Here is a 24,471-nt window from a genome sequence, read left to right on the forward strand (position 1 = left end):
GTGGGCTTGAGCCGTTACATTAGAATGGTCAACCCATTCCTTGTGGAAAGACTAAAAAAGTAATTTTATAAAATTTTAGTTAATATTATAAATAATAATACTTAGGCTTCATTAAAAACTATATTTATTACCATAAATAATATCCATAAATAAACATTTAAAATATTGAATTATAAAGTCAACATAATCAGCCTCAACTCCATATATATATAAAAAACTTTATATTATAAAATATCCAAATAAAGTATTTGCATTAAAATACGTGACATTTTAAAATGTTGTCGTGATGCATAGAATATTCTTTACTTACCAAACTTGTTCTCTTTCTTTTATATAAATATTTATATTATAATTTATTTAATTAAAACATTAATTACTTTCTTAAAATTTAAAAAATAAAGCCAATCCATCACGTTGCACGAACTAAATTTCTAATTAAATCAACTACAGATATTATGTCTTAAAAAACGACATATTACGACATTTAAAGTTAAAAATAAATTAAAAAAAGAAAAATCTCTGTTCGAGTTGAAAAAGTCAATAGTTGGAGAGAAAACGACATTTTATCTTATAATTTTCTTACGAACAAATTAAATACAAAAATAATTAATTTAGGAACAAAAATCTTAGGGCTTAAGAAATGCTTCAAGTGGGTTTTAGCTTTAGAGAAAATAAATAAATAAATATATAAAGCAAAAAGGAAATTAAAAAAAAAAAAAAAAAAAAAAAAATTTATTTAGTTGATAAACCACCATGCATAAAGTCATGAAAATTAAATAAATAATAAAGTCATGAAAAATTAAATAAATAATTAAGTCTTAGGGGTAGAAATTATAATGGGGTGTGACAATTACATATATAATTCATTATTTTATATTATGGTATTTACCCTTTTTTTTATTATTTTAAGTAATGTTTTTAATTTTCATAGTTATGAGTTAATTCTAATATTAGAAATATAATCTATTTTAAAACGGTTTAATAAATATTGCGTGAATTAAATAAAACGTTAATGCAATGAATTAGCATTGATAATGCGTGCACATTTCTTTAAAATATTTATAAAAAAGTAATATTTATTTATATAAGGTTATATTATAGGTTTTTATGTAATTTTTTTTAATTTACTATAAATTTTCTTACCAACCAAGATAAATTACGATAATCGAAGAATTTTGGAAGTAGCCGTGCGTGTGAATGCTGCTAGCAGATATTGTTCGCTTTAGTCCGTTCGTATCGTCGTCAACTTTACAGTTTTAAAATGTGTATGCTAGGGAGAAGTTTCCACACTCTTCAACCGATGTGGGATCTCATAATCCACCCCTTTGAGGGCTCAACATCCTCGCTAGTACACTACCTAGTGTCTGGCTTTGATACCATTTATAACAGCTCAAACTCACTGTTAATTGTCTGTTACGTATCGCTGTCAGTCTCACGATTTTGAAACGCGTATGTTAGAGAAAAGTTTCCACACCCTTATAAGAAATGGTTCGTTTCCTTCTCCAACCGAGGTGGGATCTCAAATTAAAGCTCGAGCTATTTTGAAGGATCGAGACTTGTTCAACGATTAGGGTTGAGTCATATTTTTTTTTCCTCGTGCGTCTAGACATTGGAATCTATGTGATTTGTGAAAAAAGTTATTCACAGCTAATCGATGCAATACAATAATAGATTCGTGGTTGGTTGTTGAATTTAGGGTTTCGTGTTCGACGTTCAAGTTATGCAGCCAATGAGATTTGTGAATGAATAATATATTATTATAAAGTTAAAAAAGTAAGTTTAATTATAATAAATTATAATATTAACAACATTAATGAACGTAATTACATAAATAAAATATTGAATAATGGTGACGAAAGCTTACCTTTTATAGTTGGATCTACCAAACATACCAAAATGGGCAAAGACTTGTCTAGAATATTTGGTAGGAAAATAAAGATAAGCATCAACAAATTATATATATAATTAAAATAGAGCTAAATTGTTAAAATAGACGGAGATAATGTATGAGGCGTAGATATTTAAAAAATTAAAATGTAACGATCTAGACCCACCACTTTAAAACATGTCTGCTGTAGAAATGTTTTTCACACTCTTATAAAGGATGTTTTGTTCTCCTCCCCAATGTGGGACATCACATTTATAAATAATGTTTTGTTCTCTTATCAACAACGTGGGACATCACATAAAAGATACTAATGTTTTTTTTTTTTTGTTTTGAAATGTGGCTCGGTATATTTTTTTAAAAGTTTTAAAAAATAAAAAATTAAAATTATTAACGGGTATTTTTGAAATACTTTTAAAAATTTAAAGATATTTATTAAGAAATTTCATCCAAAACTAACGTTTTATGTGTATTATTAAAATATTAACTTCATTATTTTGTGAAAAAAAAAATTAATTTGAAAACGAAACGCAAGGAAAACAGGAAGGAGAAAAAAAATAACGAAATTAATATTGAGAGATATATTTTATTATTATTATTATTATAATATTCGTATAACGACCGGATACTAAGAAAAAGTCCGTTGCAGGGAACCAGTGGCGGCTGAGCGGTCAACTTCCAGTCAAACCAAATACCCCAATTCCAATTCCAATTCCCAAATTCTTAATTTCGAGGGAACTTTGGGGATTTTCAGTCCAATTCCAACAATCTCCTTCTTCTCCAAAATCAAACCCAAATCCCATTCTTAATCCCACTCTTTAATCTGTACCCAAATCCCCCTTTGTCGCCTTTCGTTTTTCCCCTCATGATTTTCACCTCGATTTCATCTTCCAGATAAGGATCTCCACGCACAGCCACTTCTTCGTCTTCTTGTTCTTCCTGTTCTTCTTCCCAGATCTCTAAGAACCCCAGATTCTCTTACCCCATCATGTTTTTTCGTTAAGAAAAACCACGAAATCCCATTTGGGGTTGTGGAATTTTCTGTGTTTCTCTCGCTGTTTGTGTTTTCGAGCGTTTTTCTTTGATGGGTTGCGCCACTTCCAAGCTCGACGATCTCCTTGTCGTGTCGCTCTGTCGCGAACGTTGCAATTTTCTCGACGAAGCGATTCGGTTTCGCCAAGCGTTCGCTGAGGCTCACGCCGCGTATATTCTCTCTCTTCAAGGGGTTGGGAAATCGTTACACAGTTTTATTGAACCGGGTTTTGTTTATTCTGAGCCCTTTTCTTCGCCTAAGCTAAAGCTTCCTCCTCAGAGGAAGGGCGACCCTGATCTTGAGGGTTCTAATTCGCCTCTTCATCGTTTATCTCATTCTAATTCGGATTCTCACCTCCATTTGCCCTCTGATTCTGATGATGATTCCAGTTCGCTTCACTCTTCCGATCACTCTTCGCCTTTGCATCAGACCCACGACGATCGTTTTGATTTTCGTGATGGGAATCGTGGTGGGTTTGTTTCCGGCGGCGGGGGTGGCGGTGGCGGTGGTGGTTATGTGCAGATGAATTATATGCAGAACAAAGCGATGCCGTCGGTGGTGCATCAGCAGGCGGTTAGTTCGGAGAGGGTTTATCATATGGGTGAATCTTCTTCTTCCTCTGGCTATTATCCTTATTCTTATTCGAATATGGATTCGAACCCTTATCCGAATAATGGGTATCCCAATAATGGCGGTGGGTACGGCGGTGGGTATGGCGGTGGGTATGGCGGTGGGTATGGCGGTGGGTATGGCGGTGGGTATGGCGGTTCGCCGCCTACTGCTTATGGGGGTATGTCGAATATGCTACCTCCGGCTTCATCATCGAAGCCGCCTCCGCCGCCGCCTTCTCCTCCTAGAACCTCCGCTTGGGATATCTTTAACTTCTTTGAGACTCCAGCGGTGGCGAACTACTATGGCTCCTACACGCCGGGAAGGGATCCGAGGGAAGTGAGGGCGGAGGAGGGAATTCCCGAATTGGAAGATGTACGGTATTACCAACCGGAGGTTGTGAAGAAGGTTCACGGTGGCCAGAATTCGGCCGTGGACGGTGGTGGAAAGCAAACGAATGGGACGGTGAATGTCCAAATGAAGGAAGTGGACAAGAACTTAACCGCCTTGGCTTATCAGACAAAGCCAAGCGCTGCAGTTGGTGATGCCGTGAGGCTTGTTGATAAGAATGTTATGGAGGACGGGAATGGAGCTCCGGCGGCTGTTGCTGCAGCATTCAACGGCGGAGCTGGTTCAAGGGATGTTTATGAGGCTGTGAGAGAAATTGAAGCTTTGTTCAAGAAAGCCTCGGAGTTTGGCGATGAAATTGCCAAAATGTTGGAGATGGGAGAGCTTCCTCATCAGCGTAAGCATGGTAAGTTCAGACATGTTCTTGTCTTTGTTTTGAGCTGAAAGTTATTGTTGTTTATGGTGTGGCTGTGTTGTCTAAGATGTTGATGGGCTCTATCATTATCAGCGTTCTCGGCTCGACTACCTGCGTCACGGAGGAGAGCCAAGTCCTCCGCTAAGCCCGGCGTTGCTGAAATCGTTTTTGTCGAAGATATGGGGATGAGATCTGGAAATCTGTCTTCTACCTTGAAGAAGTTGTATATGTGGGAGAAGAAGCTTTATCATGAAGTGAAGGTATGTGTGTTTCTTTGTTGGTTTAAGCTATACGCTTGCAGTTTGGGTTGTTTAAGGAATAAGAATCTGTTTATTTGAGAACGAAACATATCCTTATAAGGGTGTGAAAACCTCTCCTTAGCATACACGTTTGTGTCAGTAAGGACACTGGCCCCGAAGGGGGTGGATTGGGATGCTCACACTGGTTGGAGAAGTGAACGAGTGCCAACGAGGACGCTGGGCCCTGAAGGGGGGTGGATGGTGAGATCCCACATTGGTTGGGGAGGAGAACGAAACATTCCTTATAAGGGTGGGGAAACCTCTCTCTAGCATACACGTTTGTGCCAACAAGGATGTTGGACCTTGAAGAGGGTGGATTGGGGGTCCCACATCGATTGGAGAAGTGAACGAGTGCTAGTGAGGACGTTGGGCCCTGAAGGGGGTGGATTGTGAGATCCCACATCGGTCGGGGAGGAGAATGAAACATTCTTTATAAGGATGTGGAAACCTCTCCCTAGCAGACGCGTTTTAAAAAACATGAAGGGAAGCCTGAAAGGAAAAGTCCAAAGAGGACCATATCGACTAGCGGTGGGCTTGGACTGTTACAGTATCTTTATTCAATGTTTGAATGCAGGAGTTAATTTCTGTACTCTGAATGTTTTCCGTTTGAATTTTCTGCTCGAATCCGTCTTTTATTGTTTTGGGGTGTGAAACATTCAACTCGTGTCGATTTCTTTGTGATCTCACTGATGTAGTTTAGTGTGTTCTTTAAGGAAGCTTACTGATGTTCTATTGCCACTTCCACCTGCATATAACATTTTTCTTTATCGATTTATCTTCGTCCGACAAAGACATGCTTTCGTTTATGTATATAGCCAGTGAGTCTTACATTTCGTATGTCGTATCTAGAATTTGTTCATTAGTGTGGCCGGAGTTCATGTTAGGCTTCGGGCACCGATAGTTTTGCAAGGTCTGTCGTTCTCTTACCATTGTAACTGAAGAAATTATGTTTATACATTTCTGTAGAGGGAGGAAAAGATGCGTTTGACCCACGAGCAGAAGCGTCGTCAGCTCAAACGTTTACACGAGAGAGGTGCTGAAGCCACGAAAGTGGAGGCCACTCAAACATCCATAAAGACCTTGTCGACGAGCTTAAACGTTGCAATTCAGGTCGTTGACAAGATTTCTGAGACGATAAGTAAGATCAGAGATGAAGAACTCTGGCCTCAAGTGAATGAACTGATTCAAGGGTATGTGTTTCGTTTGCTCGTTTGTTCGTTTGCTCGACATTGTCTTCTTGGCCGTTAAACGTGGAATGTATATCGATTTCAGGTTAACGAGGATGTGGAAAGGTATGCTGGAATGCCATCACGCTCAGTTTCAAGTGGTTAAAGAATCCCGTGGTTTAGGCCATATTCGGTCTGGTGGGAAGCCTAGCGATCTCGATCTTCGAGTGACATTGCAGCTCGATCACGAGCTTATTAGCTGGACGACAAGATTCTCGGGTTGGATAAGCGCCCAGAAAAATTTTGTGAGATCGTTGAATAATTGGCTTCTTAAATGTCTCCTGTATGAGCCTGAAGAAACAGCTGATGGAATTGTTCCTTTCTCACCTAGCCGGATTGGTGCACCACCCATCTTTGTAATCTGCAACCAGTGGTCACAAGGTCTTGAGCGATTCTCCGAGAAAGAGGTCGTTGATTCGATGCACGTGTTCGCTAAGAGCGTGCTTCAAATATGGGATCATGATAAGCAAGAACTGCGTCAAACGATGATAACGAACAAGGATCTCGAAAAGAAAGTGAAGAAGATCGACCGGGACGATCAAAAGTTGCAGAAAGAGATACAGGCTTTAGACAAGAAACTGGTTCGCGTAACTGGGAACGTGCAAGACGATGGCACTAGCAATGGCAACCTGCAGGCAGGTCTGCAATCCATTTTCGAGGCCCTTGAGAGGTTTGCATCCGACTCGATGAAAGCGTATGAGGAGCTTTTGATACGAAGCGCCGAAGAAAGTGCCAAGACAAGATCATGAAGGAGGTTGATCGGTTCTTGCAATTCAAATCGACATCGTTGAAGAGTTAGTCGATAATCCCTTCCCCTAGTTCATACCGACTCGAACCTGACCATATTACTCGGGACGATGTAATGGCAGTTCCTGTTACATTCTGAAGCAACTCCCTCTTCAACTCATAACGCATAGAAGCTCAACTCGAGACGTTTGCTGATCAAACTTTACCGAACATAACCATTCAGTTTCTCGGTATGGGGGTTAAGAAAGCCATGGCTACCGGCCGAGACCGGGCTGATCTGCTGTGCTGCGATTTGTGGATCGAACAAACGATAAACAATGAAGGATACGAGCGAAATCCGAGCTCATTGTAGAGCCAAGATTGAATTATAACATCTTGTTCATATTGTTTATGGATTACTTGTTCTTGTAAACAAAATTTAGACGAAGAACAATGTAAAATCTCAAAATATAAGGACCCGTTCAGGGGTAAAAATGTAATATTTTGACATCGGTTAGGTCCGACTATTTTCGACTTTTTTTTTATAATCATAATAATGATTTAAAAATTGATTTTGATTAATAATATGATGGTTTTGTCTTATATGACTACACTCATATTCCCCTCGTGTTTGAATATTAAAATAATAATCTCAATTCCTCTAATTTTGGATTCTTTCTCCATCCACTCTCAATTCCAATTATTCTTCTTTTAATTTTCTTTTTATATTATATAAAAAAAAAGAATTTAAAACGTTTAATATCTTAATCAGCAATCACGAGCGTTTTGCTAAAACAAAAATGAATTGATTTTTTTTTTCCGTCTCGACTAGTGCGTTCATATGGCTCAAACAACCGAGGGGTTTGATTTTTTTTCGATTGGGTCGAGTCTAATATTTTTAAAAACAAAAAATTCAGTTGGGTTCAAGGGTTAAAGCTTATCTCTCTGATAAAATCAACCAACTAAAAAATAGAGTTCACACCTCAACTCAATCTTAAAAATGAACCTGACATGTATTAACGTGAATAAATAATATTTTTTTAAAATTAATTAAAAAATGAACGATAGATTGGATTAAGCTGTAAACCTTATTCAACTAGCTGGATATTTCGATTTGGGCCAAAAAATTTCTCCACCCGTTCCCAATTTAACTAAAAAACGCCTACTCCCGCCGTAATTTTTCAATTATTTAATATAAAAGTGATTAATTGAAGACAAGAAGAATAAAAAATTCAAGTGTCTTTTTACCCCATTACTTTTAAATATTATACAAAAAAAAAATATTAGTAACAAAATAATCAATTACTTTGAAAATTAATGTCTTGTAATATTTTAAAAATAAAAATATTATAGTATAAAATAATATAAATATTAGGTAGAATTTGAAAACAATCATTATATCACATTTTAAAATCAATTATGAAATGATGGTGTTTCAAAATAAAATAAAAAATGTCTATTAAATAAATAAAAGAATTTGATCTTCATAAATTAAATAACACCAAAAACAATTAAAAAATTAAAATTATATAATAAACATCCAAAATAAATAAGGCATAATTATTTTATAAAATATTTCTAAATTTGATTCTTAATTTTAATTGGCTGTGAATCTAATTCTAAGTTTGAATAAGCTAAAGATGCTTTATTTTATTTTATTTATTATTTTTATAATTTCCAATATTTATTTATTTATTTATTATTCCATATCATTATAATGGTAAGTGTGAACATTTCTTAAGCTTTGAGGTTTTTCCTCCATTTTTCTTTGAAATTTCCATATCCAATTGAAATAATTAAATATATTAAAAATAAAAATATTAAAATTAGACCAACACGTCTTGTCCTTGTATCTTAGAAAAAATTTACATGAGTTCACCCAACGTAACATTCCAATATGTTTTGTCCTTACTCACATGTTTGTAACGGCTCAGGTCCATTGCTAGCCAATATTGTTCTTGGGCTTTCCCTTTCAACCTTCACCTCCAAACTTTAAAACTCGTCTGCTAGTGAAAGGTTTTCACACTCTTATAAAAAGTGTTTCGTTCTCCTCCACAACCGATGTGGGACTTCACAATCCACCCCTTACAGGGCCTTGCATCTTCACTGACAATTGTTTCTTTCTCCAATCGATGTAGGATCCCACCAAATTCAACCCCCTTCGGGGCCAACGTCCTTATTGGCACACTGCCTTGTGTCCATCCCCCTTCAAAGAACAACCTCCTCGCTAGCACATCGCCCCATGTCTGGCACTGATACCATTTGTAATGATTCAGGTCCATCGCTAGCAGATATTGTCCTCTTTGTACTTTCCGGACTTCTCCTCAATTCTTTAGGAAAAAGTTTCTACACTCTTATAGAGGGTGTTTCATATAGGTAGCAACGAATATGCACCTTATTAGTATAAGTAGTAATTTTCATTTCATTTCATTTATGCATTTCTTACCATCCTATTCTCGTAATCGCTCTCATTTAAATATGGTATCGATTAATTCATGTACCTCTCTTTTACTCGGACACCACATACGTAATTTTAATATCAAACTTATAAAAATAGGATGATTTTTGTATGTTCTTGGGGATTTGCAAGTAGCCATTATGGTAGATAATGCATTGGATTGTGGATTTAAAAATTCTAAAAAGGAAACTGTCACTTCGGGATTGACCAATGAATTAAGCAAATCGAATCCAGCTGATATTTATGAACAGTTTCTTCGATTGAATGAACCGTAAGAACTAATCTTCTATTTATTACACAGATTGTATTTCTTTTTTCTTTTTAGAGCTTAAAAAGTTGATTCCCCAGCTATCTAATATTCTTCTCTTTCCCCTTTTTTTTCCATTCTCCAATTTCCTCTCTGTTTCACTTTTCCTTCTTCTCGAACAGAGTTTTCAAAAGGGTTCTGAGCAAAAATTGTTATGGGGTGCTGTGAATCCACCTTTCTCACAGAAACCCACCCGGAGAAGCTTCAAACCTTGCAGACTGTGCCGCCGAATGTCGCGGTGGAGCCGCCGCCGCCACCTGCTGTTGTACCCGAACCGACGGCGCCCATGGACATGGTTTCCACTTTCTCGGAATTCTCCTTATCGGACCTTACGGCGGCTACCGACAATTTCAGCCCCAACTTCATAGTGTCTGAGAGCGGCGAGAAGGCTCCGAACATTGTGTATAAGGGCCGCTTACAGAACCAGAAGTGGATCGCTGTGAAGAAGTTTACGAAGGTGGCTTGGCCGGATTCCAAGCAATTTGTGGTACTTTTTTGGTACTTCTGTGAAGAATTTGGGTGTGTTTTGGTGTTTTGTTTGTGTTTTTGCTGATTTTGTGAAATGGGTATGTGGAATTTTTAGGAAGAGGCTTCGGGAGTTGGGAAGCTACGGCATCCAAGGTTTGCTAACTTGATAGGGTACTGCTGCGATGGTGATGAGAGGCTGCTTGTTGCTGAGTACATGCCCAATGATACTCTTGCTAAGCATTTATTCCACTGTATGTTATGTTTTTCTTGCTTTATTTGGTTTTCTGTGAAGTGTTGAAGCTCATATTTAGTATGTAGTTGTGTTGGAGCTGATACCCACCCTGTAGTTCTTGGATACTCTGTCTCCTGGTTGTGTTCGTTTCTGGGGGACATGGGAGGGAACATGTTGGTACCTCTAGATGAATGGAACTATTGGGGATTTGGATATGATCCTTGTGTTGGCTAGAAGTGGAAATGGTTTTGTAGGCACGAGGTGAAACCGAGAGCAACGTTTAGTTGGTTTAGGCTTGAAGTGGAGTGTATCGTATCGTTGTAGAGATATAGGGAAGTTCGTTGTTCTACGAGTATCTGCATTGACCTCATAAGGCTATCACATTTTGATTTCCACTGCTAGTAGATGTTGTCCTTTTTGGACTCTCTCTTTTGGGTTTCCCGTCAAAGTTTTTGAAATGCGTCTGCTAGTGAGAGGTTTCTACACTCTTATGAAGGATGCTTCATTCCCTTTCCAACCGATGTGGGATCTCACTATCCACCCCCTTTGGGGCCCAACGTCCTCACTAGCACTCGTTTCCCTCTCTAATCGATGTGGGATCTCACAATCCACCCCCTTTTAGGGCTCAATGTCCTAGTTGGCATTCGTTGCTCTCTCCAATTGATGTGGGATCTCACAATCCACCCCCCTTTAGGGCCTAGCGTCCTCACTGGCACTCGTTCCCCTCTCCAATCGATGTGGGATCTCACAATCCACCCCCCTTTAGGGCCCAGCGTCCTCACCGGCACTCGCTCCCCTCTCCAATCGATGTGGGTTCACAAAAATCCACCCCTCTTCGGGGCCCAGCGTCCTCGTTGGCACACTGCCCAATATCCACCTCCCTTTTGGGCCCAGTGCCCTCGTTGGCACATCGCCTAGTGTCTGGCTCTGATACCATTTGTAACTGCCAAAACCCACCGCTAGCAGATATAGTTCTCTTTGGGCTTTCCCTCAGGATTTTTAGAACACATCTGCCAGGAGGAAGTTTCCACACCCTTATAAACAATGCTTTGTTCCTCTCTTCAACAGATGTGAGATCTCACAATCCACCTCTTTCGGAGCCTAGCATCCTTGTTGGCACTCGTTACTCTCTCCAATCAATGTGGGATCTCACAAATCCACCTCCCTTCGCGGCCCAATGTCCTCCCTGGCACATCGCTTGGTGTCTAACTTCGATACCATTTGTAACTGCCCAAACCCACCGCTAATAGATATTTTCACACCCTTTGGGCTTTCCCTTTCGAGCTTCCCTTCAAGGTTTTTAAAACGGTCTACTAGGAAGAAATTTTCACACTCTTATAAAGAATGCTTCATTCTCCTCTCCAACCGATGTTGGATCTCACACATTCTTCTGAGTCAATGAGATCATTGTTTAAGTTGCAGTTGTTGCTTATGGTTGAATCGTGCATACGACTATGTAGGATTGAATGAGCTTGCTATTTTCTTAACTCTTTCCCACAGGGGAGAATCAAACCATTGAGTGGGCCATGCGGTTAAGAGTTGCTTTCTATATAGCTGAAGCCTTGGAGTATTGTACCACGAAAGGCCGAGCGTTATACCACGACTTGAATGCGTATAGAGTTCTTTTCGACGAGGTATCGTCTTCACTAATTGGTATCTATTACTAGTTTTTGATATAAAGTTTATCTTCATCTCGTTACGCTCTTATAGGGCGGCGATCCACGTCTTTCGTGTTTCGGATTGATGAAAAACAGCAGGGACGGTAAGAGTTACAGTACAAATCTGGCCTACACGCCACCCGAGTACTTGAAAAATGGTACTTTGATGTTCATCTTTTGGTTGATGTTGGAAATCTAGCTCTTTTTGTGTGTGTGTCAACAATAAAGTTCTTCATTTCCATGTTTGAAGTGTTGTTCTTCACTTTGATTCATCTATTGTAGGAAGGGTAACCCCTGAAAGTGTTATTTATAGCTTTGGTACTGTTCTTTTGGATCTTCTAAGTGGCAAGCACATCCCTCCAAGTCATGTAAGTACCTAATTTTATAACATTGTATGCTTGAATCGTTCTCGTGTTAGAAAGCGAACGTTTGATGATGTTATTACGAGGAGAGAGAGTCGTGACTCTCGTCTCATCTCCTAGGTTATGAATTCATTCATTCAGATGCAACTGTTTATTTTACGAGCATTACGATCCAAACATCGTACTTCTTTAGGACTCAGAGAGTGATTGTGTGACTCTTAAGTAAGTCAGCCAATTCAAATATGGATTCCCGGTGGCACAAATGTCCTATTCATAGCCTCTATCACCGTTTTTGGGAAACGGTTTTAGAAAATGGAGTTGGTTAGAGAAAACCCGAGTAGGAAGATATGTCAACTAGTCATATCCCTCTATGGTACAATACGAGACAAATTGCCTTGAACGGGAGTAGACATCAAAAGTGGCTAGGAGTTTAACGCCAACATGCTTGAATGAGAGCAAGGTAAAAGATTTGGAATGGGTAAGCGGCCATGGGCAACACGTTTTAGATAAACATGACCGTGCCGCTAGATATCTAGGAATCCCGTCAACGTTAACATGTTCCAAGGCCATGTAAAAGCCTTAATGTCAGAAAAATTAAACTGTTGTTCATTTGATATGTTCGTTTGCGAATGCAGGCTCTCGATATGATCCAAGGAAAGAACATCATTCTCTTAATGGATTCGCATTTGGAAGGAAAATTTTCTACAGAGGACGCAACCGTGGTCGTTAATCTCGCTTCTCAATGTTTACAATACGAACCAAGAGACAGGCCGAACACAGAGGATCTTGTTTCGACTCTCGCTCCCTTGCAAACAAAACCAGATGTAAGTAGCTCTGCTTGCTCCCTTCGAGTGTTCTCGCGTTTTAAAATCTTGGAGAAAATAGGTTCGAGTCATGGTCCAGCCAACTAGGACTCGATTCCCACGAGTTACCTTGCATTCCAAATGTAGTAGGCTCAATCTACATGCACGTTCGTAGGTTCCCTCTTATGTCATGCTTGGAATAAAGAAGTACGAGGATGCCCCGATGGCCCCAACGACCCCAGCGGCTCCAGTGGCCCCAATAACCCCACAACGACCTTTATCGCCGATGGGCGAGGCTTGTTCGAGGATGGATCTCACAGCAATTCATCGAATCTTGGTAATGACGCACTACAGAGACGACGAAGGAACTAATGAGGTTTACATCGATGTATTCGACTTTCGTTTATAAGATAAAAACGACTTAGTCGAACGAGCAGGAAGGTTTTATAAGTTCCATATCGTTCAATTGTTTCAGCTATCTTTTCAAGAATGGACACAACAGATCAGAGATATGCTAGAGGCAAGAAAGCGCGGCGATTTCGCCTTCCGGGACAAGAACTTTAAAGGTGCCATTGATTGCTATTCACAGGTAACGCAGCTTTTTCGAGCTTTCTTTTGCACACGAGTATCGTATACGACGACAATAATCTTGCACTTAGACCCGAACAACTCGTGGTGACATGAGTTTTGTCTGTTCTTGCAGTTCATAAACGTAGGAACTATGGTCTCCCCAACCGTGTTTGCCCGACGAAGCCTATGCTATTTGTTATGCGATCAACCCGACGCTGCGCTTCGTGATGCGATGCAAGCACAATGCGTACACCCAGATTGGCCAACAGCGTTCTACATGCAATCAGTTGCTCTTGCAAAGCTGGATATGCAGGAGGATGCCGTCGACATGTTGAACGAAGCAGCTACGTTGGAAGAGAGGAGCCAATGAGGTGGTCGGTGATCGACGATTACGAACTCGACGAGCATATTGCTGTTGTTTGTTGCTGAGGCTACCACAATTTGTATAGTGTTGCTGAGGCTGCTACTTACTTATAGCTTGATTGTTCATGTGAGTTGAAGGGGGCTTGTAAATTCAACCAATTTAAACCATGTCTATGAATATGACCTTCTAGTTAGTCTGCTAGTGCCCCTTTTGAAACATAACAGTGTAGATAAGTCCCAAACTTTCTGATCTCAATCAAACAAAGGAATAATATTCAAACATTTCCGTTAGAATTTATGTCGAACAAAGCATTTTTTTTAAAACCGTGAGTCTGATGACTATACGTAATGAGTCAAAACGGATAATATCTGTTAACGGTGGGCTTAGGTTGTTACAAATGGTACTAGAGCCAGACACCGGGTGGTGTGCTAGTGAGGACGCTGGCCCCTAAGGGAGGTGGATTTTGAGATCCTATATTGGTTGGAGAGGGGAACGAAACATTCCTTATAAGGATGAAGAGACCTTTCCCTAGTAGACGTGTTTTAGAATCGTGAGGCTAACGACTATACGTAACGAGCCAAAACGGATAATATCTGTTAACAGTGGACTCAGGTTGTTACAAATGGTACTAGAGCTAGACACTGGGCGGTGTGCTAGTGAGGATGCTGGCCCCCAAAGGAAGTGGATTTTGGGATCCCATTTTGGTTGAAGAGGGGAACGGAACATTTCTTATAAGGGTGTGGAAATCTCTCCCTATAAACACATTTTAAAATCGTGAGGCTAACATCGATAATAACGAGACAAAGCGGATAATATCTACTAGCGGTGAACTTAGACTGTTATAAAGTAAAAGATCATATTAATTAGGTTGGACGTTGGTAAAGTTGAGAGAACTTGCATCTTCAATCTCGACCACATTAAAATGGTGTCCAATTCTTTAGATCAAATAGGTTCTTGTAGTATGGTGGCGGTCTATTTTGAATCCGAAAACCTCATCAACCCAACCAACCTAACCGGAACTATAGTGGTTGAGTTGGGTTTTTTTTTTTTTTTAAGAAAAAAATTGAATCGGTTCAGTTTTGTTCGATTTTTCAGCAGAGGGAACAAAAAATTGGATCAACTCGATGCAACCAGTCGTCAGTCTATATGGGGAATTTCGTGGGGACAGGGAATGAAATAGGTGGCGAGAATGAGATAGGCTCTCCTGTTCCCACCTTGCCTCGTGGACATCTCTACACCTATACCAACCCCATACGGATAGCCTCTTTCTTTTCTCAGATTAAGGGTAAGATGTTTTGTGTGTAATAGTCTTTCTGGGCAAAAACTTGATAGAGCTAAGGAGGATGTTTTTGGGGTAATATGCAATGCTAATTACACAGCAAAACCCCCTTTGCCAAAATTCCTTTAAGAAAAAGCCATTTTTGATTTATTTAAGAAAACACTCAAAGAAAGAGATAATATGCTTTATTTCCCCACTCGCCTAGCCGATTCCACACAATTACGTGTGGGGCTTTCATCCCCTCGCATAACCACTAACTCTGGGGAAAGAGCACACAGTGGATTGTGTCCGACTTGGACCTAAGTCTCAGAGGTCGGGAGTTGTAATAAGGGTGCCCATACATAGTATCCTTTCTTAAAGGCCAAGGAAATAGAGTAAAACACGCAGAAAGCGCAACACTCTGTGAGTTTTGATCCAGAGGGAGGCTGTATACATATCTATACCCTAAAGGGGACGAATTTATGGGGAGTACTTTTCATTGGGCGAATAAGTACTTCTGACGCGTTGGGCGAATAATACACACTTGTGTTGGACACAAGGGTGGACATTTTCAATCGTGTACGCAACGGTTACGAAAGTACATTGTCGAACAGTCATTTCTTATTAATTTAATCGCTCGATACTCCATTTAAACATTTCTTAAGATCAGTGACCAAACAATCGAACCAAGGGTTATTCTTAATAGAAAATTAATAACCTCTTAACTTAGTACTAAGGTCACTCCATGTCGTACTCTAATCACATGCTTTGTCTAGTGTGAATGGTACTCATAGATCCACATGCCATAATTAATGCACATAAGTTCATCACTTACACCACAAATAACACATTTTTAATGACATAATTTACTATAATTTATTATGGGATTTGTTTGTATCTTGGTCTGAGGCCTCAAGATCAATACCTCTCATCATCATCGCTCGTGTATTTAATATACAACATGGGATTGACCCAACAGAACACCACGACATAGCTGTATACATTAATGTTATCAAATTTGTTGTTTTTTAAGATAACAAGCTTTGCTTTGCTGAGTTGTATGCACCCTGGTTGGCTGGACACACATATCATAACCATCAAACTTATCTATTAATTAATTACAAACACGAAGATTGTTCAATTAATTATTAACCCTATTTGATTCTATTTAGTCTCGTCTGTCTCTCGTTCTTGTTCGGAAGCCTAAACAAAAATGCATGTTACCTAACTGTGTACTAGACCTTCGACCAGATATTCTATCCTTGTTGAATCAGAATCCAACCACCCCACTTTATTAATAGGAAAAAGAAAAACGCTCGAACAGTTGAGCGGCTGCTAGCTAGGTTTACGAAGTCACGATTGAATCTTTCTGTTGGCTTTCCCATATATGATTTTTTGTATTTGACGTAGTAGTTGATGTGTGAAAGTTGATTTTGTGGTAATTTCTTGAACAGTTTCAAAGTGTATAGTGTTCTATGTGACCGATATAAGACTCGATTTGTTAAGTTGTTGATATTACGGAGGTTTAATGAGCATATGTCGAATCACTCTACCAGTTCTGTGAGGTCCCATATCGGTTGGAGAAAGAAACGAATCATTCCTTATATGGGTGTGGAAACCTCTCCCTAGTAGACGTGTTTTAAAACCGTAAGGCTGACGACAATACGTAACAAATGGTACCAGAGCCAGATACCGGGTGGTGTGCTAGCGAGGACGCATGCCCCTAAGAGGGGTGGATGTGAGATTCCATATCGATTGGAAAAGAGAACGAAACATTTCTTACGTAGGTGTGAAAACCTTTCCCTAGTAGACGTGTTTTAAAAACTTTGAGGGGAAGCCCGAAAGGAAAAGTCCAAAAAGAACCATATATACTAACGGTAAGCTTGAGCTGTTACAAATATTACAATGAGTTTTAACGTGAATTGAAGTAGAAATTCGAACCTTCGATCGAGTGAGGTTATACTTACGATAGTTGAAAGAAGTCAACGGTTTAATAACATGTGAGCGTCAAAACTCGAACATCTAACATTTTAGTTGATGACACAAGATCGTTTCACGAACGGTTCGAGTCATTAATCTCGAGAGAGAGAGAGAGAGAGAGAGAGAGAGAGAGAGAGAGAGAGAGAGAGAGTGTTTACACAAAAACAAAAACAATGACTCGTTGACATATGATGTTGCAACACACGTGTGGTTGTGGAAAGCAACAATCTTGTCTGTACACTCACAGCTCAGCTTCAGCTGCTCATAATCTCAGACTTCGATATGATAAGAACAAGACAAAATGGAAACACCAAACATCGATATTGATGTCTTTAAGAAAGGGTTTTAATACTAAATTAAGGTTAGGGTTATTAGTTGGAGACGTGGGTGGGCAGGAGACACTCCATGAACATTGCTGAAATTTGTGTTCTTGGATCCAAATCTCAATCTTAATCACGTTTAAGCCTCATTAATCCATGTTCTTCTTCTTCTTTTTCATTACTTTTTTACAAATTGATCAGATTCTAGTTGTCTCCTTACTAACCCATTTCGTAATTAATACTAAATTATACAAAAACGTGTGAAAGTTTCGATTTTTCTCGACCTAATCTTAATGAAAAAGTTCGAAAAGTCACAGATCTATTAGGGATAGATGTCTATTCGTAAGGAACAATACATTAATGAACACAGACCACATCTGAATGAGACTGATTTTGAAGAGAATATTTATACTACCAAAGTGCATCTTTTTGTTCGGTGGCTCTATGAACTCCAAAATTAATCGTGTTTTGTTTGGAATGATTCTATATTAAGTGATGTTCTGAAAATTGAAGATATAGCAAGTAAGTAACAGTGTCGTATTGAGTTTAGCTTCCAACAAATGATATCCAATTATATTACTGCGCAATATAGTTATAACTATCATCACTAATTTGCTCGGTTGAGTTACTCGATCACTAACTACCCGATCCAAACCATAAAAGTTGGGTTGAGTTAGATTTTTTCTAGTTCGAGTTAGGTTGAATTTTCGAAAAATCGAAACTTCGGACCAATTCCCTGGTTGACATTTTGTTAGTTAGGTCAACCAAACCAAAGCAACCCGAAAATAAGATTTCAACGCAACCCAACCTTACCCTAATTTTAAAATTATTATGGAGATTAAAAATATTTGACAGTAACAAATATTAGCCAAGGTAACTCGTGAATATTAAAAAAAAATTAAATAATGATAAAAAAAAAAATATGACAATCCAATTCAATCTAACTCGAGAATAGAGGGTTACATCGGATTGGGAATTCTTTTTTCAGGGTGCCCACGGTCACCACCCCTCGGATTGGTCCAAAATATTTTTCCAACTCAACTCATGTGCACGACTATGGTATAATTTACCCTAACCGAACAAATATATGTATATATATATATATATATATATATATATATATATTCAAATGGATCAGATTCCGTTTGTCTCCTAAATAAAAACCCTTCCACACACACCAACGCAAAAAAGAAAAAGATTCAAATTTTTTCCCAAAACCTCTGTTTTTGTTGTTCAAATGGGAGGCTCCTCCAACTGTCACGCCCGTTCCAACAGCCTTCCGACACGGCCGCACCCACTTGTCACAGAGTGCGACGAGCACCTCTGTCGGCTGAAGGCGCTAGACTCCGCCCCATGGACAGCGCCAGCCATGGTCAAGAAGCTCGCCGGGCTGCAAGACTTGCAAGAGTGCGTCAACAAGCTGCTGCTGCTACGCCGAACCATGGACGCCTTTGCAGCACAGCGCCGGGAGAAATGGGTCGATGAGATCTTTGATGGCTCGCTAAGGCTGCTTGATTTGTGTAGCGCTGCTAAGGATGGCGTTATTCATACTAAAGAGTGCGTTAGGGAGCTGCAGTCCTTGGTTAGGAGAAGATCTTCCTTTTCTGGGTCCTGTGGGAATGCCGTTGCCAATCAGGTTTGTTTTGCTATCTATTTTCCGTTAGAAACCACGAACCTCCACAATCGTATGATATTATCCACTTTGAACATGAGCTCGGGTGGCTTTGTACTTATAAATCCATGACCATTCTTTTAATTAGCCACATCGAACTCCCTCCCAACAATCCAACATTTTCTACCGATAGATTTTGTTGGATGATGAAAGTCCCACGTCGGCTAATTTAGGAAATGATTTCGGGGAGCCCAAAGCAAAGCCATGAGAACTTATGCTCAAAGTGGACAATATCGTACTATTGTCGAGAGTTGTGTTCGTGTAACAGATTTAAAGATTCAAACTTTTCCTTAAAAAAGTGAAAAATTATTGAAAACATGTCCGGAATTAGGACTCTCCACAATGGTATGAAATTGTCCATTTTGAGTATAAGCTCTCGTGGCTTTGTTTTTTGTTTTCCCAAAAAATCTCGTACCGATGGAGTTGTATTATTTACTTATAAACTCAAGATCATTTTCTAAATTAGCCCGTGTGGAATTTCTTTTCAACAATCTCGATAAAACAAACATAATTGATTGATTTTTATTCCAATCTTTTGATTCACAGGTGGAGAAATATTTAATCTCAAGAAAAGTAGTGATCAGAGCAATTCAAAAGTCTTTAGCTAGCATAAAGACATACGGGACGAAATCAAGCTCAATTTCCATTAAAGACACTGAAACGATGGCCTTAATCGCTCTATTATTCGACGTAGAAGCTACAAGTGTGAACGTTGTCGAAGCCCTCATGTGCTATGTTTTGGGGAAGAAAGGGAAGGCGAAGAGTAACGGTTGGGCGCTCGTTTCGAAGCTAATGCGCTCGAAAAAAGGGTCGTTGAGAGAAGGGGTTGAAGAAGGAGAAGAGAACGAGTTTGCCACCGTGGATGCAGCGGTTGACATGGTGGCTAGTAGATTACCGTTTGATAACGTCGTCGCCGTGCGCGATGGCATCGAGAGTATGGGGGATCAGCTAGGGAAGTTGGAGGCATGTGTTCAAGATTTGGAAGGAGGGTTGGAGGGTTTGTTTAGGAGATTGATAGGAAATAGGGTTTTACTTTTGAATATTATCAATAACTAGAAGGAAGTTAGTTGATGTATTCCATTGATGTGTGTATTTTTGAAGCCATATATGGAAGGTTTGTAGATGAATACAATGGCAAATATGTTAATATGTTTGCTCCCGAAAGCAATGGACGGTCCCTCTCTCGTTGATGATGTCTTTTACGTTTCGAGATCAGTATTCTAATCTTTAGCACCTTAATCGAATATATAATATTTTAGCCGATTGATAGGTCTAACGAGCGAAAAAATGTCGACGGAGTGAAATGGGAATAGTAAAGTCTTCCCCATTTCAATCCAGGGGCTCAATGTCACGGTCATGCTCGTCCCGGGCGTGTTGCTCATGGCCGCATGCTCATGACAAGCCATAACCCTTGTCATGTCTTTTCATTCTAGTGTTTTTACTTTTGTAGTTTTAGGGCGTATGACGCTTCAAAAATATCATGTCTAGGTCTGCCAGACATGAAATGCCTCAGAATGTACTATAGGGGGTATGACTAGTTGTCAACTTCTCCCTACCCAAGGTTATATATGCTAAGCCGTTGTTATCTCTCTTTTGCTTGCTTATATAACGTCTCTTTCTAAAATCTCTCTCACCTTGTTTTCTAAAACCTTCTTTTAAAACCGAGGCTAGAGGCTCGATCATACGTCGCTTGGCGGTAGGCGACGCAAGAACAAATTGGCTTAGCTCACTTGTCGTTGGAAAGTGAGTGCCGCACAATCGCTAGTCCGCTGCCTTCAAAAGTGCGATTGTGTCACTCAACCGCGTGATGAGCGTCCTTGTGAGATCTTATAGTCCACCCTCCTTGTGTGGACCCAATGTCCTCATTGACATGCCTGATACTGTTTGCAACAGTCCAAGTCCAAGTCCAAGCCCACCGCGAAACGCGTCTGCTACGGAGAGCTTTCTAATATATAATCCAAATATATAATCCAAACAGTAGGGATGGAGTAAGATTAATACAAATTTTGGATAACCAAATTTTAGGCTTCAAATACAAGAATTTCTACTAGTACTCGATTTTTTCCCCTTAATTCTCATAAGCTTACAAACAAAAAGAGAATGTCCCACCCAATTATAGAACGGTCGGTGATGACCCAAATTCACCTCAAAAAAAACACCTGCTTTCAATTTCATTCACGGAATCTTTTTCTCCTTTTTGTTTTCAAGTTTCCACTTTACAGGGTGATTTGAGCATGGAAAGTTTTGGGTTCGAACCCCACTTGTTTTTGCTGCTGATGCTGTTGTTGTTGTGGTGGCTGCTCAATTTCCCATCTCGATTTGGCTATCACTTCGTCGTGTACAGGCACGTACTCCTAAACAAACCAACATTATAATCATGAGTCGAATATAATCTTTAATCTGCTTCAAATTGTGGAATTTTAAAATATGCCCACCAACTGTTCGACGAAATGTCTGACTGAATCACTGACCTCTAGTTTCTGAACCAGGTCCTTGGCGTTGTGTGCGGACACTATGATGTTGCGTTGTGATGGTTTTATGAATCCATCTTCCACTGCTTGGTCGATGAAAGTGAGGAGGTAGTTGTAGTAGCCGTCTACATTCAGCAAGCCAACCTGAGAATGAGAATTTGCTGAAGGAACTTTAAGGGGAGATCGAAATGAAACTTGTGGTAATCTGTTTTTTTGAATTTACTGGTTTGTCATGGATGCCTAGTTGAGCCCAAGTGATTACTTCTAAAAGTTCTTCCATAGTTCCATACCCACCTGAAAATCAGTGCAATAAGGATAAAAAAAAAAGAAGAATTGTGGAATTGTGTTTCTGAATAGGAAAGGTTAAAGGGGTTGATGGAACCTGGTAGGGCAATAAAGCAATCTGAATGGCGGGCCATTTCTGCCTTCCTTTGGTGCATGTTGTCTACTGGTCTTACCTCTCCTACTGTTTCACCAGTTATCTGTAGTTTTCCCCCCAGGAAATGATCGTTTTTTTAGAGAGGAAGAATCAAGTTAAGTTTTAGCTACAACTTTGATTAAGCCAAAACAAAATTCAACAAATTACGGTATTGATATGCTTCTCACCTCTTTGTTCATTAGTGTCCTAGGAATGATCCTGCAAATGAACAAAACCAAAGCATGCTTTGAAACCTCAAACATGTACATAATAGAAGTTTAAAACGCGTTGCTTGGGAGAGGTTTCCACACCCTTATAAAGAATGCTTCGTTCTTCTCCCCAACCGACGTGGGATCTCACAAAAGTGCTTTGGATCACTTACCCCATGACTCTCCCTCCACCACAATGAACAGCTTGTGAAACCAGACCCATTAGCCCAATACTCCCACCTCCATAAACAAGCTCCAACCTTCTTGAAATCTTCACAGAGAAAATACAGTGTAATATATATGCATATAAAGAATGGAAGAGAGAGAGGGGAAGAGAAAAACATCAAGAAGCTTTTGAAAATGGATAAAAGAGAGAGATATTCAAAGAAATACCAGCTCCTGAGCTAAATCAATGGCTGCATCTCTATAGCAGCCTCTCTTTCCTGTGCTGCTCCCACAAAACACGCAAACCCTTTTGAACCTGGACTTTACTACCTTCCCTTCCATTTCACTGCTCTGGTTTCTGCCAAGAGGAGCTACGTGATCAGTTTTACATGTGGATATCCGAACATGTACATACAGGGGAAAGTTTCGATTTCACTCTGCTATAGGCCACTCGGATGTTAGGGAATAGCCGCTTTATATTAACGCCACATTATGTCCAAAAAGTCCGTGTAGTCTCTGAAAGAAGAGTTAAACGAGTTAAAGGAGAAAAAAAGAGGGGAAAAGGTAAAGAGTCTACCATGCAATGTAGGTTTGTGATATAAACAAATGCTGCAACAATTGTCCTTCCCTGTTACTTTTTCAACTACATTCTATTTCAACAAATAGGAAAACAAAGTGATACGAAATGAGGTATCCTAATCATGCTACAGAGATTTTATTTTGACTGTGGATGACAAGATTGTATCAGACATGTTTGGATTTAGGGAGATCTCATTGTATTTTTCAATTTTAGGGTATTATTTTTTAAGGTTTTAAGTTACAATTAGTTAGTGGTTATTATGGTATTGACGAGAAGGAGTGTTACAACCTTTCAGTTGACCATAGGTTACTCTAAAGTTTACTTTCAAGGCTAGGATGATTTTGGATATTAAAATGAAAGTTGCATAGTATGCTTAGTATGCTTCTTAAGCCATGAGGTTGTTCTTTTGTATTTCTTTTGTTTAGATGCTAGAGTCATTCAAGTAGTCTTGATCAAGATATCTTGTGGAGTGATTTGAATCACGAGTTTTCTATATTCCTGATGTTGATCGTTAAGGTAATCTGTTCCAAAACTTACCCTTGAGTTGATTCTTTATAGTTTTTAGGTTCTTGGATAATTTAGATCTAAAGTTCTTATTCTTCAACAAGACAAGAACCTTTCCCTTGCTCGTATGAGCTTCCCCAGTCCACTTATAGTCCACTTATACTACTCAGTCCTCACCAACAACCCGCCAGAACACACCAGAAATCTCTCGAACTTTCTTGACCTATTAGCGTTCCATATGAGAGACTCTATTTATCTCTTATAATACAATTTCTTGACATGTCAACGAGGCATAAAATTCCTTACGGGTTGAGACCCACATGAAAAAACAACAATAAATGTGTAGGGAGAAAGTTTAGTAAGACAAGTCTTTAATGTGGGAATAAGTAGATGGCATGAACTTTCCACTCTTGGCCTAATATGCATTATCTTATTAAGAACTGACCTCTTGCTGGAACAGAGTTTTGGTGGTGTCAATCTGTCTGGTACGTGGCACCATGAATTAAAGGGCGAGGATGGTTTCGTATTCAAGAGGATCAAATGAGCAAATCATCCAATAGGGAAAACTCTTGGCCACAGGGAAAAAAGAAAACAAAACAAAGACAGCCCCCACCTCCTTTCTCTTTTTCTCCTTTGTTATTTCTCTTTCCCCACGGAAGTCCACCGTTAGGAGATATTGTCTGCTTTGGCCCATTACGTATCGTCATCAGTCTCACGATTTTAAAACACATCTACTAGGGAGAGGTTTCCACACCCTTATAAGGAGTGCTTCCTTCCCCTCTCCAATCGATGTGGGATCTCACAATCCACCCCCTTGGGGGTCTAGTGTCCTTGGCACATCCGGTGTGATGTCCCACATTGGTTGGGGAGGAGAACAAACCACCATTTATAAGGGTGTGGAAACCTTCTCCTAGCAGACGCGTTTTAAAGCTTTGAGGGGAAGCCCGAAAGGGAAAGCCCAAAGAGGACAATATCTGCTAGCGGTGGATCTGGGTCGTTACATCCGATGTCTAGCTCTAATACCATTTGTAACAGCTCAAGCCCACTGCTAGCACATATTGTCCACTTTGGCCCATTATATATCGCCGTCAGTCGGGAGAGGTTTTCACACTCTTATAAGGAATATTTCGT

The 24,471-nt window shown here is 39.5% G+C and overlaps 4 protein-coding genes across 5 annotated transcripts; 3 read left to right on the forward strand and 1 right to left on the reverse strand.

The window, feature by feature from the left end:
• The first annotated feature begins 2,530 nt into the window (after positions 1-2,530).
• Positions 2,531-7,068, forward strand: LOC111795195 (nitrate regulatory gene2 protein-like). The gene is made up of 4 exons (XM_023677478.1): positions 2,531-4,281; positions 4,384-4,550; positions 5,556-5,779; positions 5,862-7,068. Exons 1-4 carry the CDS (start codon positions 2,970-2,972, stop codon positions 6,562-6,564), a joined length of 2,406 nt encoding a protein of 801 aa, XP_023533246.1. The 5' UTR covers positions 2,531-2,969; the 3' UTR covers positions 6,565-7,068.
• Positions 7,069-9,321: 2,253 nt separating this feature from the next.
• LOC111795899 (probable serine/threonine-protein kinase At4g35230) lies at positions 9,322-14,053 on the forward strand. Of its 2 annotated transcripts, none has more exons than XM_023678529.1 (9): positions 9,322-9,793; positions 9,890-10,025; positions 11,507-11,640; positions 11,717-11,768; positions 11,947-12,032; positions 12,662-12,850; positions 13,005-13,205; positions 13,305-13,418; positions 13,533-14,053. In XM_023678529.1, the coding sequence occupies exons 1-9, from the start codon at positions 9,461-9,463 to the stop codon at positions 13,767-13,769; spliced, it is 1,482 nt and encodes a 493-aa protein (XP_023534297.1). In that variant the 5' UTR covers positions 9,322-9,460; the 3' UTR covers positions 13,770-14,053. The 2 variants fall into 2 exon arrangements, with proteins under 2 accessions (XP_023534297.1, XP_023534296.1); XM_023678528.1 differs by having other exon boundaries at positions 9,323-9,793; positions 11,717-11,822.
• A 4,505-nt stretch (positions 14,054-18,558) lies between these two features.
• LOC111795141 lies at positions 18,559-20,049 on the forward strand. The gene is made up of 2 exons (XM_023677400.1): positions 18,559-18,957; positions 19,540-20,049. Exons 1-2 carry the CDS (start codon positions 18,559-18,561, stop codon positions 20,047-20,049), a joined length of 909 nt encoding a protein of 302 aa, XP_023533168.1.
• Positions 20,050-20,953: 904 nt separating this feature from the next.
• LOC111794638 (cytokinin riboside 5'-monophosphate phosphoribohydrolase LOG5-like) lies at positions 20,954-22,866 on the reverse strand. The gene is made up of 8 exons (XM_023676722.1): positions 22,834-22,866; positions 22,485-22,772; positions 22,265-22,362; positions 22,071-22,101; positions 21,847-21,946; positions 21,688-21,758; positions 21,465-21,608; positions 20,954-21,347 (listed from the first exon to the last, which is right to left on the reverse strand). Exons 2-8 carry the CDS (start codon positions 22,596-22,598, stop codon positions 21,210-21,212), a joined length of 696 nt encoding a protein of 231 aa, XP_023532490.1. The 5' UTR covers positions 22,599-22,772; positions 22,834-22,866; the 3' UTR covers positions 20,954-21,209.
• Positions 22,867-24,471: the final 1,605 nt, after the last annotated feature.

This window comes from Cucurbita pepo, chromosome LG05, assembly GCF_002806865.2.
Source record: "Cucurbita pepo subsp. pepo cultivar mu-cu-16 chromosome LG05, ASM280686v2, whole genome shotgun sequence".
In the NCBI taxonomy this organism is placed as follows: Eukaryota; Viridiplantae; Streptophyta; class Magnoliopsida; order Cucurbitales; family Cucurbitaceae; genus Cucurbita; species Cucurbita pepo.